Here is an 11,630-nt window from a genome sequence, read left to right on the forward strand (position 1 = left end):
TCCCTCAGTGTCCCTGATGCAGAAGGCACCACACAGAGCCAGGTGAAAGAGGACTGCTCCTTCCCTGCCTTGGCTCAATTGGTGCCTCCTTGTCCCTGGGAAGGGCTTCCCCGGTTTTGACTCTCACCAGCTCCCTGTCAAGTCCCCAATGTCTAGGTCACATAAAAAGAGGAGCCTGAATGGGGATTAAACCATGAGCAGTTTTAATGGTCTGGTTTTCTCCCTCCCATTTCCCCACTGTTAGTATTATTACTACAAGAATAAAGGATTCCTGAGAGCCTGTCCACTCCTCTCCCTTGGGCCCTCCCTTGACAAGACTCGTCCCCACCAACCCCCTCTGGATTTCTGGATTAAAAAAAAAAAGTGAAAGGCACTGCAGGGGTGGGGGGGCTCAAGTGCCAGGGAGTCTGAGGGGTGGTACAGGGGCAGGGCCAGGCCCTTGAGGGTGGAGAAGCATCCTGAGGGCCCCAGTGGCCTAGGAAAGTCCCTCCTCCCACCCCCCAGACCCACCTCAGGGGTCTGCAGCAGGAGGGTAATTAGTGTTGGGCTCAGGAGAAATGGAGGGCCCATTCTACTAGGACCCAAGGGCCAAACCCAAAGGGGACTGCAAACCACTATAATCCTCAAAAGCCTGTTGTGTTTGGGGGATGGGGGTGAGGAGCTGAACAAAATGTGAATTAGGATGAAATCCCTAGTCCAGGGACCACACAGCAGCAGTGACCCAGGCTCCCGGCAAAAAGGGAGGGGAGAGGGCTGGTCAACCCAAGCCCAGGCCTAGTTGTCCCCGCTGCCCCCTTGCCGAGCCCTGATGAACGCCATGCCGTGTGTGCGGAAATGGGTCTTGAGGTTGAGGGGGCTGTCGCAGCTCTTGCCACAGACTTTACAGGTCAGCGGGCCCCCAGAGGCAGGCAAGGGGGACTCTCCACCCTCTGGATCAGACCTCAGTGGAGGAGGGCCCTCTTCCCCATCACCCAGGCCCAGGGCACTGGCACCACCCACACCCCGTTTCTTTTTGTGGCTGATGAAACGGTGCCGGCTCAGCGAGCCCGGGGAGGCGAAGCACAAGCCACAGTCGAGGCACTGCTGGGCACCGCCGTCCACCCTCAACCCCACCATAAGGCTCTGTTCCACTGAGCCACCACTCCGGTAACGCAGGGGCCCGTGGCCTCCTGAGCTGGGCCCACCCCTGGGGGACTTGGCCGGGGGTGTTGTGCTGTCAGGCTCCTCACTACAAGAGTCAGAGGACTGGCGGCGTTTCCGTCCTGGCCCCTGGAGGAGAGAGTACAGAAACTAGGCCTCCCCATCACCCCGCATGGTCCCGGGCACCCCCACCTAGCTTCCCGAGGCCAAGGCCTAGAATCCTGCAGCGTTCCAGCCCCAGGGCCCCAACACAGCGGGCCGGGCCTTTGCCTACCTGGGCTCTGGCACTGGGGCCCCGAGCCAGGGTGCTCCCCCGGCCAGGGGACTGGGACCCGAGTGGCAAGCCATGCCGAACCTGGACATGTTTCTCCAGGATCAGGCGGCTGCTGAAGGTGCGTTTTCCCTCTGTGCAATACCTAGAGGGGGAGAGTGGGGAGCGTGGGCACCAGGGGAACAGCCCAGAAACCAAGGCCTAGGACTCAAGGTTGGGTGGGGTGGGGTGGGGTGGGGCGGGATGGGGGCCTCCCAGAGAGGAGACCTCAACCTTCAGTCCACTCAAGACAAGACTCGGGTTGGCAGGTACTTAGTGGGGCTGGGGACATGGGGTGGGTGGGTCACTTGCTGGGCAGAACGAGGAGGGGGACGAGGCGACAAGCAGCCAAGGGTTACCTGCATGGGTAAACTCGCTTGATCCCCTCATGATTGACCCTGACGTGGCGCCTCAGGCTGGGGGCGGAACAGAAGGAGCGCTCACACAGGCGACAGGGAAACTTTTTCACAGACTGGGAGAGCAGAGGGCGGGGCAGCTCAGAGCCAGGCTCCAGGCCACTGCCCCTCCAAGGCCACACAGACCAATGCCCGAGGGGGAGCCCCACTCACCTTGCCATGCTCCTTCTTCATGTGAGCCACATACTCATCTCGCTCGGGGAACCAGGAGTGACAAAGGCCACAGGTCCAGCCTCCAGGGCCCCCGCCCCCACCACCCTTGATGCCTTTGCTCCCTAGCTCCCGCCGGGGCCGTTTGGTTGGGCGAGGGGGCGAGGGGGAGCTGGGTAGTTCTTCCTCTTCCGAGGATGAAGACGACTCCTCAGTGGGGACGGTTGTTCCTCCCCGAGACACAGCCAGCTCCTCGGGCTCAGCCTTGGGGGTTGTTAGGGCACCCGCGGCCCCTTTCCCAGCAGTGTCCTCCCCCTGGCGCCCAGACTGATGGGTGTTCTGAGAGAGGGAGACAAGGGTGCAGCTGTTGCAGGGGACGGCCTGGCTCGGCCAGTGGCATTTGCTCCCACACCCCCACTTTCTGAAGGCCATGTGACCCCAGCCCCAGGTCACCACAGCTGAGCACACCACCCCACCCCCACCCCCGCCTCTGTCCCTTAACTCCTATACCTTGAGATGATCCAGCATGGTCCTTTTTTGGGCAAAAAGCAGAGGACAAGACGGGCACTTGAAGACGCTGACACGCTGGGGCAGCAGGTGCTGGTCGAAGTGTGAGGAGAGGAGGGGTTTGTGAGTGAAGACCGTGTCACACATGGCGCACTTGTAGATCATCCTGTGTGGGCGGAGAGGACAGTGCAGACACCCTGGCCAGCAGGGCCCCAAGCCCACTCCGGCCCGCCCCACCCCTTCCCAGGTCTCACTTGGCCTGCTGCGCATGGAAGCTGGGGTGCTGGGTGTACAGGTGGGCGTGGGCGCTGGGTGCAGACTTGAAGGCCATGGGGCAGATGGGGCACTTGTGGAAAACCTCGCAGTGCGACGTCTGGATGTGGGACTTGATGGAGTTCACACCCCCAAACACCACTGCGCAGCTAGGGCACCTGGGGGGCATGGAGCGTGGAGGTAAGGTGCAGCAGCTCCAGCCTATCCCCCAGCCCTCTCATCCCCGGAGCCGCTGGACTTAGAAGCTCATTGGCGATGGAACATGAGCAAGGTGGGGACAGGAGGGGTGAATAGACCCTGCTCCTTGAGGGAGGCGTGTGGAGAGTGGTCTGGGGCTTTCTCTGCTCTCCATGGGGGCAGGGCAAAGGCAGGCAGATCCCAGGCGGAGGGGTTCAGCAGGGGAGATGGGGCGCTCCCTGAAAGACCGGCTAAAAGGCTGGTACCAGACCACAAAGTGTCGAGCTGCACAGCGGTGGGCTTGGGGGGCGGGGATAGATGGTCTCAAGACAACAGGGCAAGAAGGTAGAAGGCACCTGTATCCCACGCGGCGAGACAAATGCAGACAGGCCTCCCGGAGATGGGTCTGGAAATTGGCTTGCAGGAAGTTGCCCCCACACTCAGGGCAGACGTGGGGAGGCCGGTTCTTATGCATACGCTGGTGGGCGCTGAAGCTGCAGCGATTGGGGAGCATCATGGGACAGGTGGGGCACACCTGTCGAGGGGGTAGAAACAAGACAGTGAGCAGTGGCCTGTCCCCCATGACTTCCCCTAAGCTCCCAACCCCCTCCCAGGTCCTACTCCCCGGGCATCGGGCTCTACACCGGGGAAGGGCAGTGAAAGGCAACTCACAGTGCTGTTGGCCCCAGGGGCAGGGGGCCCAAGCTGCTGGAAGTGGGCAGCCATGCCCGCCTTGTCCCGGCACTGCTCCTTACACTCCAGGCAGCGAAAACAGGTGTAAGCCGAGGTGGCAGGGGCAGCAGGGGGCTCGGAGGAGAGCGGCAGCACAGGGGCCTCAGCAGGAACTGCAGTAATGGCGGCGGTGATGGCCCCGTCCCCCTTGCCCAGGGCAGGCAAGGCTGGAGGTCCGAGGGCAGGAGGGACAGCCAGCAGGGGTGTGATATCCGGCTGCCCCACCATCTGGTCCAGAGCAACGGGCCTCATGACCAGGTGTGAGCACTGCATGACGAGTCCTTTGTCCTTGTGCTCTCGGGCATGCAGCAGCAGGCTGCACTTGTTGAAGAAGACCAGGCGGCGGGCACAGTGGTTGCAGGTGACCTCGATGCGCATGCTCCGGCGGTCATAGTGCCGCGCCAGGCTCTTCTCCAGTGAGAAGGCATCCCCACACTCAAGGCAGCGGTAGCCCGTTGGAGGCAGGGCCAGCCCGGCCTCGGCCGGAGGACTCAGGTTGGGCCGGTAGGCAGGCAGCAGGTTCTTGCTATTGAGGACCTTGTTGAAGGCCTCCACCAGGCTAGACTGAGTCCGCGAGATCACCGTGCCACCGCCCACCCCGGGCCCGGGGGCCGGCTTGGAGGGCTGCACCATCACCACCGAGGCACCGTTCACCTTCTGCCCCCCGGCCCCCAGCCCCGCTCGCCCCTCGGCCTTGGGCAGGGTTTGGGGCACCAGACCTAGCACATTCTTAGCCATCGTCTTAGGGCTGGTGGCAGCACCTCCAGGCAGAACCACGGCCTTGCGGGCCACGCTGGCCGCCATCAGCATGGCCGTACTTGCATTCTGGATGGTGGCCACAGGAAGCACGGTGCCTTTTAGCCGTGTACCGTCACCCAGCTGGACGCTCACCACCTTTGGACCCTCAGGGGTCGGGGGCGCAGGGGATAGCTTCAGGAGGCCAGCCTCAGCTAGGAGGGTCCCTTCGGCCAAGGGGGCAGGGGGTTCGGGATCTGACGGGACCCGGGTTACCGTCCTTGTGATATTCCCGCAGGACGTTTTAATGGTCTTGATCCGCACCTTGAGAGGCCTTGAGGAGCTGGAAGAGGCAGGGGAGTCGTTGCTGTCCTCATCTGCGGCCTCGGCTCCACTAGAGGGACTCTGGGGACTTCTGGGGGAAGACTTGGCCACCGGCCCCTCCTCCTCCTCTTCCTTCAGGGGCTGACAGCGGGGCACTCTGGGGGAGGCAGGAGGGCTCTGATGCCCTGGAGACTGCTTGAAGAAGGGCACCCCCGCAACCTGGGGAGGGGAGGTGCCAGCAGGAATGTCCATGGCCTCAGGGCTAGAGCCAGAGCCTAGCCCGGCTAGGCCCGGAGGATGAATGGGGCTGTCTTGCTTCAAGGTCCCCAGCGGTGGGGGAGAACCAGACGACAGCAAGGCTGGGCCATTCTCCCGGGACAGCTCAAAGGGAGAAGAGAAAGGAGGTGGGGTCATGGCCCCTTCCTGAGGCGGGGAGGGTGCAGCAGGAGGGAGGGGATCAGGATGCTCCCCTGGCTCAGGCCCAAAATGAGCAAAAAGGTCCAAAGGAGCTTTGCCTTCCATGGCTTTTTCTTTCCAGGTACCCCCACTGGGAGGAGCTGGAGAGTGGGGTGTACCTGGAAGGGATGACTCAGGGCCCCCAAAACCATTCTGCATCAGACGATGTCCCACAGGCCCTTCCTTAGTCACCCCCACAGCCCGGGCCCCGTCCCCTCCTGAACTTCCAGCCGGGGACTCAGGCTGCTCGGGACACACAGTGTTCTTGACAATGACGCTGACTGCTGAGATGTCTGGGGGTGGCAGGCCATGATCAGAGGTCTGGGCTGGAACCTCGGGGCCATCCCGGGCAGCTGCTGCTGTTGCCTCTCCAGATTCACCCCCTACACTGGGTTCTGGCTTCCCTGAGTCTCCGGGCCCCTCATTTTCTTCTGGCCCAGAATGGATGGCTTCGTTTGCATCAATGTCAGGGATGTCAAAGGCAGCAAGGAGGTCGTCGAAATCAGGGGTCTTCATGTCCCCCATGGCAGCGGGTCCCCAACCTGATGAAAACAGAAGAAAGGAGGAGAAACTGAGCCCTCTGGAGGCAGGGACCCCGGCCTTCCTCCCTGGAGAGTTCCAGCTTCACCTGCTCAAGACCCGCGCACAATGTGACCTGGGCACACCTTTACCGCTGCGCAAATCCTAGGGAGCTGGTGGAGGTCTGCCAAACCCTAAAACTGAAAGAGAGACAGTGTGCACATTCCAGGGAAGACATCAAGATCCAGAAAAAGCCGAGGAAAAGGCACTTCTCAGAAACACAGCTGAGAGACAAGGGCAACAGAGAAAGACGAGTTCAGTGAACATCTTGGTTAAAACTGCCTCAGCCCCTCCTGGGCCCCGCACAGAACCAATCAATTAATCAATAAAGGAGCAAAATGTACACAATGCTCTGGGCCTAAGGGCTCATTCAAGGCAGCACGGGACCCATTCACAATTTCTTCAGGGATCTTCTGGGGGTCCACAGAGATCTGAAAGGTCAGTGTACAAAGAAACAGTGACTTAGACCAAGATGTAAGAAATGATTCTAGTTCCAGCTTTATCAATGGCCTGCTGTCCACTGCCTTACTTTTGAAAAGAAGGGCCAAGTAATCCATACATTACAGGGTGAGTCTGAGCATGATAGGAATCGTAACCCTGAGAGTCAGAACCCAGAAGATTTGTTATTACAGCTGGGACAAACAAGGACTAGTCACGTCAAGGAGGAGCTAGGAAGGAATAAGCACTGAGAATCCAGGACTGGGGTCAGAGAGAAGAATCAGGGGTTAAGTGTGGGGACTTGGGGTCATCACTGGCACCTGGAGATCTAGCTTGGTTACCAAGGAGAAGTGGACTGAGGGAAATCACCCAAGAGACCAAGATGGAAAGAATAAGACACAGGAACAGAAAGAGACAAAGAGACAGAGGGGAAAACCGTGACGGCACCCTGGTCACAAGGGCCCCAGCCTAGGCCTCTCCTGTCACAAACACCTGCTGCTAGCTCACCTACCTTCCCCAGAGTGCCTCTGCCCTCCCGTGGCCCTCCCTGGGCCAGCCCCTCCTCCCTTCCACTCTCCCTGGATCCTGCTCTCTCAGGGCCAAAACTCCAGGGTAACTTACCCAGCACAGCCGCCACAAAGGGGAAAAGCCAATCCCCCTCACTCCTGTCACTTCTGCTCTGAGCTCCGAACTCATACTCCTCCCCTTTTCATTTTCCCTTGGCAACACCAGTCCAGGAAGTCTCGCCCAACCCCAACCTGGCCCAGTGTACGCGCCCGCACACGCACGCGTGCACACACACACGCGCACACACACACACACACACACACATCCCACAAGACTCATGTGGCACTAAACCAACAAGAAGGCTAGCCTAGGGCTTGTGGGGAACCCGGGTCTGTTCCTCACCAGTTTCTCCTCAAAAGTGTTTCCATATCTAAGAGGAAGAAACTGAAGAAGTCTCTGTCCTTACACATTCTCTGCCCAGGATGCAAGCCACTTCCCAGGGCCAATTCTCTCACCTCCTGCCAGCCTTTAGACCGAAACTGGAGACAGTCCCAGCAGGTGGCAGCTGGCAATGCTGGGAGGAAGGTAGGGTAGAGGAAGAGGGTACCAACTAGAGAAAGAAAGGGAAGTTTCCCCTCATCACCCCCTACTTAATTCTGCAGTTTCTGGGTTTAAACACAGCCCTCCATCCCTTGCCTCTGCCCTGATGGAGAGCCAGGGCCCTCCTCTGCCTGGCTGTCTCCCCAACAGGAGAAACCCGAGCTACCTTCCACCCTGGCCACCAGAAAAGCGGGCTGGTGAAGCACAGATCACTGGGGACTACAAGGAAACATATGCCCACTCACCCTCCCCAAGCAACTCCCCCTTTGGCGTCCAAGTGACTTAGAGGTCATGCGATAGCCAGGAGCGGACAGTCCACCAAGCAGCGGGAGCTCAAGGCCAAAGAGGCTCCCCCCCACCCCCACCACCCCACGGCTGAGGCCTTTTCTGCGGCCGTTGTGCCTGAACTCTTGGGCTCTGGCCCTCCCCCCACCCCTTTCCTTCTGTTCTTCCCCAAACGCCAAAGGAAGGGGCTGAACAGGAAGAGGGTGAACTGGCCTGGGTCGGGAGGGGGCTCCACTGCCCTTTCCCCTGGCCCGGGGCCTGCAGCGCAGAGGAGGGCGAGGGGCCGGCGGCCGGGGGCGATTAGGCTGCCGCCAAGCTGGGCAGCGGGTGGAATTAAGTCCCTGCCATCTGCCGAGGGCCGGCGCGGGGAGATGTCCGGGGTTTCGAGGAGGGGGCGGGGTGTACAGAGGAAAAGCCGCGGGGGAAACTGAGGCGCACCGCGCTTCTCTCGCTCCCACCAGCGTGCGGAGGGAAGGACGGGCGCCGGCCAGGCCAGGCCCCACGGGATCTGCCGCGCAGCACCTCCCGGCCCAGGACTTCACGGGAGTAGGGAAGGCGCGTGGAAAGAGAGGAGTGGGGAGGGGACGGTCTTTGCGTGACTCGCAGCTCTCCGACTGGGGTCCGTCCCAACTCCGACCTCCTCCCCTCGTCCCGGCGCAGCACAGCCTCCTCCTCCCGCAGACTCCCGAGGATCCCTCGAGACGCGAGTGAGCCGAAGGCGCGCAGCGGACCGGGGCGCGAGCCTGAGTCCCGCCCGGGCCCGGACGCTGACCCGCACCCAGTCGGGGTGCAGGCTCCGCTCCGGCCAGGCCCAGCTCCCCCGCCCCCGCCCCCGGACACGGACACCATTTTAGGTCGCGACATCCCGCAGCCTCCAGTCACCGGGCCGCGCTTCGGACGCCTCTTGGGCTCGGGGCGCCTAGACTTGGGGACCCTGACCCTCCCTCCACGTTTACCCGGCAGGGGGCTGTGCTTTCAACAGGCTGGGAGTTTCGCCCATCCGCCTCAAGGGATGGAGGCGCCGGCGGGGCCTTCCTAGAAGCCGCCCCAGGGGGGCGGCGCGGAGAAGGGGGTAGTTGACCAAGTGGGGGAGGGGCGGGGGTATTTACCCGCCCCCCCGGGGGCGGGGCCAAGGGCGGGTATTACCCCAGGTATGCTTACTTGTTCCGCTCCAAGTGCAGGCCGAGACCCGGCGGTCTCTCGCCTGTTCCCACCGCCACCGCCACCGCCGCCGCCCTCCCCGCGGCCGCCGCTACTTCCTGCTTCTCTCCCGTTCAGCCTCCCCCTCCTTCAGCTCCCTCCGCGTTCCAGGTCTGGGCTGCCCGCTTCCGCACTCGCCATTGGCCCACGCTCCCGTCGTTCAGCACTGCGCCCCTCCCGGCCCCGCACTGGGTTGGCCTTAAGTACTGCCGCTCGGAACTAGCCCCTCACAGTCCTCCCAGCCTCATTGGGCAAGGAACCTAGTCCTTCTGAAGATGCCTCTCCCCATTGGCTGCGCCGGGCCCACCTGCCCCATCTGGGCATCTCAAAACTGACTGGCTTCCGCTACAGTCGCTTAGAAAGAAGCCAATCTGATCCCCTGCTTTCCCTCTAGAGGCGGTGACTATCCCAGGTGAGTCTCCGCCCCCTCACTCCCTATTGGCCACAATCCTTGAAGCCTGCAGTTCACTTATGCAAATTAAAAGAACTCTCAGCTTCTATTTGGTGGGCACTTTGAGGAGCGCCTCGTTGACTCTGAACGAAGCCCGGATGCGTAGATCCGCTTGCATTGTCTTCTCAAGCTAAACCCCAATGTCAGTCATGCCGTGCAGAAGTCACAAAATGGGACGTTACCCAAAACATTACGTCATCTGGTTGACCAGTTCCTTGCAGTCTTCCTACTGTCTAAATCGTCATATAACCTGCACGGATGGGGTTCTCGCGCGGGCCAGCTCCTGGGCGATGGCGTTACCCCTACCTTCTCCCTCTGCAGGAGCGCTTGCAGTGGGGGCGGGATTAGTTATGAGTGTGGAAGGAACCGGCACCAGGAGCCCGGGACGGCTTTGCAGACCGGAAGTGGAGGAGAGGTGACGTTAGAGTGCTGGCGTGGCCTGAGCCATGTCGAAACGGATCTTAAAGCGGCATGCTGGTAGGCTTCCTGAGCACGGGGACTGGATGGGACCGACCCTCGCTTCCATTTCCCATTTTAGGGCTCTCCTTTTCCCCGCCCCCAGCACGGGGTGGGGGTGGAGTCGAAGCCGGTTTTCCCGCGCTTTGTTGCCACGCCCCCTGGAGGCGGGAGAAGGGGTGGGGATCCTCCGTAAATGAGTTGCCTTGATATTCATAATACAGATGCTAGCACTGGCTGCCACCTCGCGCGCTGGCTGGCCTGCCCGCGAACCTCCACAGCCGGTCGCGTACGCAGCAGCTCAGCACCGGGACGCGATTACTAAAAGCGGTTCTGTTATCCTGCACAGGAGTCACTGGACCTCTGGACCTAGGACTCTCCGACGCGCCCCGAGACTTTACACGGGTAATAGCGACTGTATTGAGATGTCAATCAGAGTCTCTGAGTGGAAATCTTCGGGCCACCACCATGGAAATCTATGGTTCCATCGGGCAAGGCGCTCGACCTCCCTGCACCGATTTTTCTCATGGATAAAATAGGGACTATAATATCCACCCATATGATTGTTTTTGTGAGGATTACACCCGTTCAGAACCTAAAAGTGCTTTGTAAAGTGATGGGCAAATGGAATCAGTGCTCCCCAGTCGGCCGCCTTCTTTGTGGAGGTTTGCCTGCTTTTAGTTACCCCGGCTCACAGTGTTCTTCCATGTCTGAACCACTAGCTAGAGTAGCTTCCTGGATGTGGCCAGACTGCATTCCATTCCCACCTCCTTCCCTGCGTCTTCCTGCATGGAATAATAATTACCACTGATGCACACGTACTATGTGTGGGACCTATTATAAGCACTTTATATGTATTAACTTATATAATCCTTACCACAACAGCGTGAGGGAAGTACTATATATTATCTCCATTTTACAGAGGAGGAAATTGCGGCACAGACAGGTTAGATTAGGTACCTTAACCAAGGTCAAAGGCAGTGGAGTTGAAAGTCCTAAAGGTCTGGAAAGCTGAACACTTTCGCAGATTCCTTTGTCAAGAGGGCTGTGAATAGAAGTTTGTTCTTCAATTAGATGCACTATTCACTCAATTAAGAAATACTCTAATTCAGGGGCACCTGGGTGGCTCAGTCAGTTGAGTGTCAGACTTTGGCTCAGGTCATGATCTCCTGGTGGGTGGGTTTGAGCCCCTCCTGTTGGGCTCTGTGCTGACAGCTCAGAGCCTGTGAGCCCAGAGCCTGGTTTGGAATCTGTGTCTCCCTGTCTCTCTGCCCCACCCCTGCTTGCTCTCTGTCTCTGTCTCTCAAAAATGAATAGATTAAAAAAAAATTTTTTTTATAAAAAAATGTTACTGTTATTATTTTTTTAAATTAATGTTTATTTTTGAGAGAGAGACAGTGCCCAGCTGGGGAGGGGCAGAGAGAGAGAGAGAGAGAAGGAGACACAAAATCCAAAACAGGCTCCAGGCTCCAGGCTCCGAGCTGTCAGCACAGAGCCAGATGTGGGGCTCAAACCCATGAACCGTGAGATCATGACCTGAGCTGATGTTGCACCTAACCAACTGAGCTATCCAGGCGCCCCAGAAATATTTTAATTCAACCAATACCTGAGCACCATCTAGGAGTAAAATAATGTAGACACTGAGGATACAGCAGTGAACAAAGCAGACAAGAATTGCTGACCTTATGAAACATACTGAGAAGACAAACAATAAATATGGTAAATAAGATAAATAGAAGCATGTTAGAATCTGCCAGGAGAAAAATTAAGCAAGGCTATTAAGCCATGAAAAGAAATGCGAGGAGCTTAACTGCATATTACTAAGTGAAAGAAGCCAACTGGAAAGTCTATATACTGTATGATTCCAACTATATGACATTCTGGAAAAGGCAAA

General features: G+C 59.0%; 1 protein-coding gene across 6 annotated transcripts; it reads right to left on the minus strand.

Annotated features, from left to right (window-relative positions):
• Positions 1–180: 180 nt before the first annotated feature.
• Positions 181–9,689, minus strand: ZNF687 (zinc finger protein 687). Of its 6 annotated transcripts, XM_019432800.2 has the most exons (10): positions 8,791–9,422; positions 5,849–5,939; positions 3,646–5,762; positions 3,330–3,508; positions 2,778–2,954; positions 2,527–2,689; positions 2,020–2,355; positions 1,810–1,922; positions 1,415–1,556; positions 181–1,269 (listed from the first exon to the last, which is right to left on the minus strand). In XM_019432800.2, the coding sequence occupies exons 3-10, from the start codon at positions 5,743–5,745 to the stop codon at positions 775–777; spliced, it is 3,705 nt and encodes a 1,234-aa protein (XP_019288345.2). In that variant the 5' UTR covers positions 5,746–5,762; positions 5,849–5,939; positions 8,791–9,422; the 3' UTR covers positions 181–774. The 6 variants fall into 6 exon arrangements, with proteins under 6 accessions (XP_019288345.2, XP_019288346.2, XP_019288348.2 ...); XM_019432801.2 differs by lacking the exons at positions 5,849–5,939; positions 8,791–9,422 and adding an exon at positions 9,587–9,689; XM_019432803.2 differs by lacking the exons at positions 5,849–5,939; positions 8,791–9,422 and adding an exon at positions 9,463–9,573.
• Between the last annotated feature and the right edge of the window lie 1,941 nt (positions 9,690–11,630).

Source organism: Panthera pardus, unplaced genomic scaffold (assembly GCF_024362965.1).
Source record: "Panthera pardus isolate Hobbes unplaced genomic scaffold, ASM2436296v1 HiC_scaffold_11, whole genome shotgun sequence".
Lineage (NCBI taxonomy): Eukaryota > Metazoa > Chordata > Mammalia > Carnivora > Felidae > Panthera > Panthera pardus.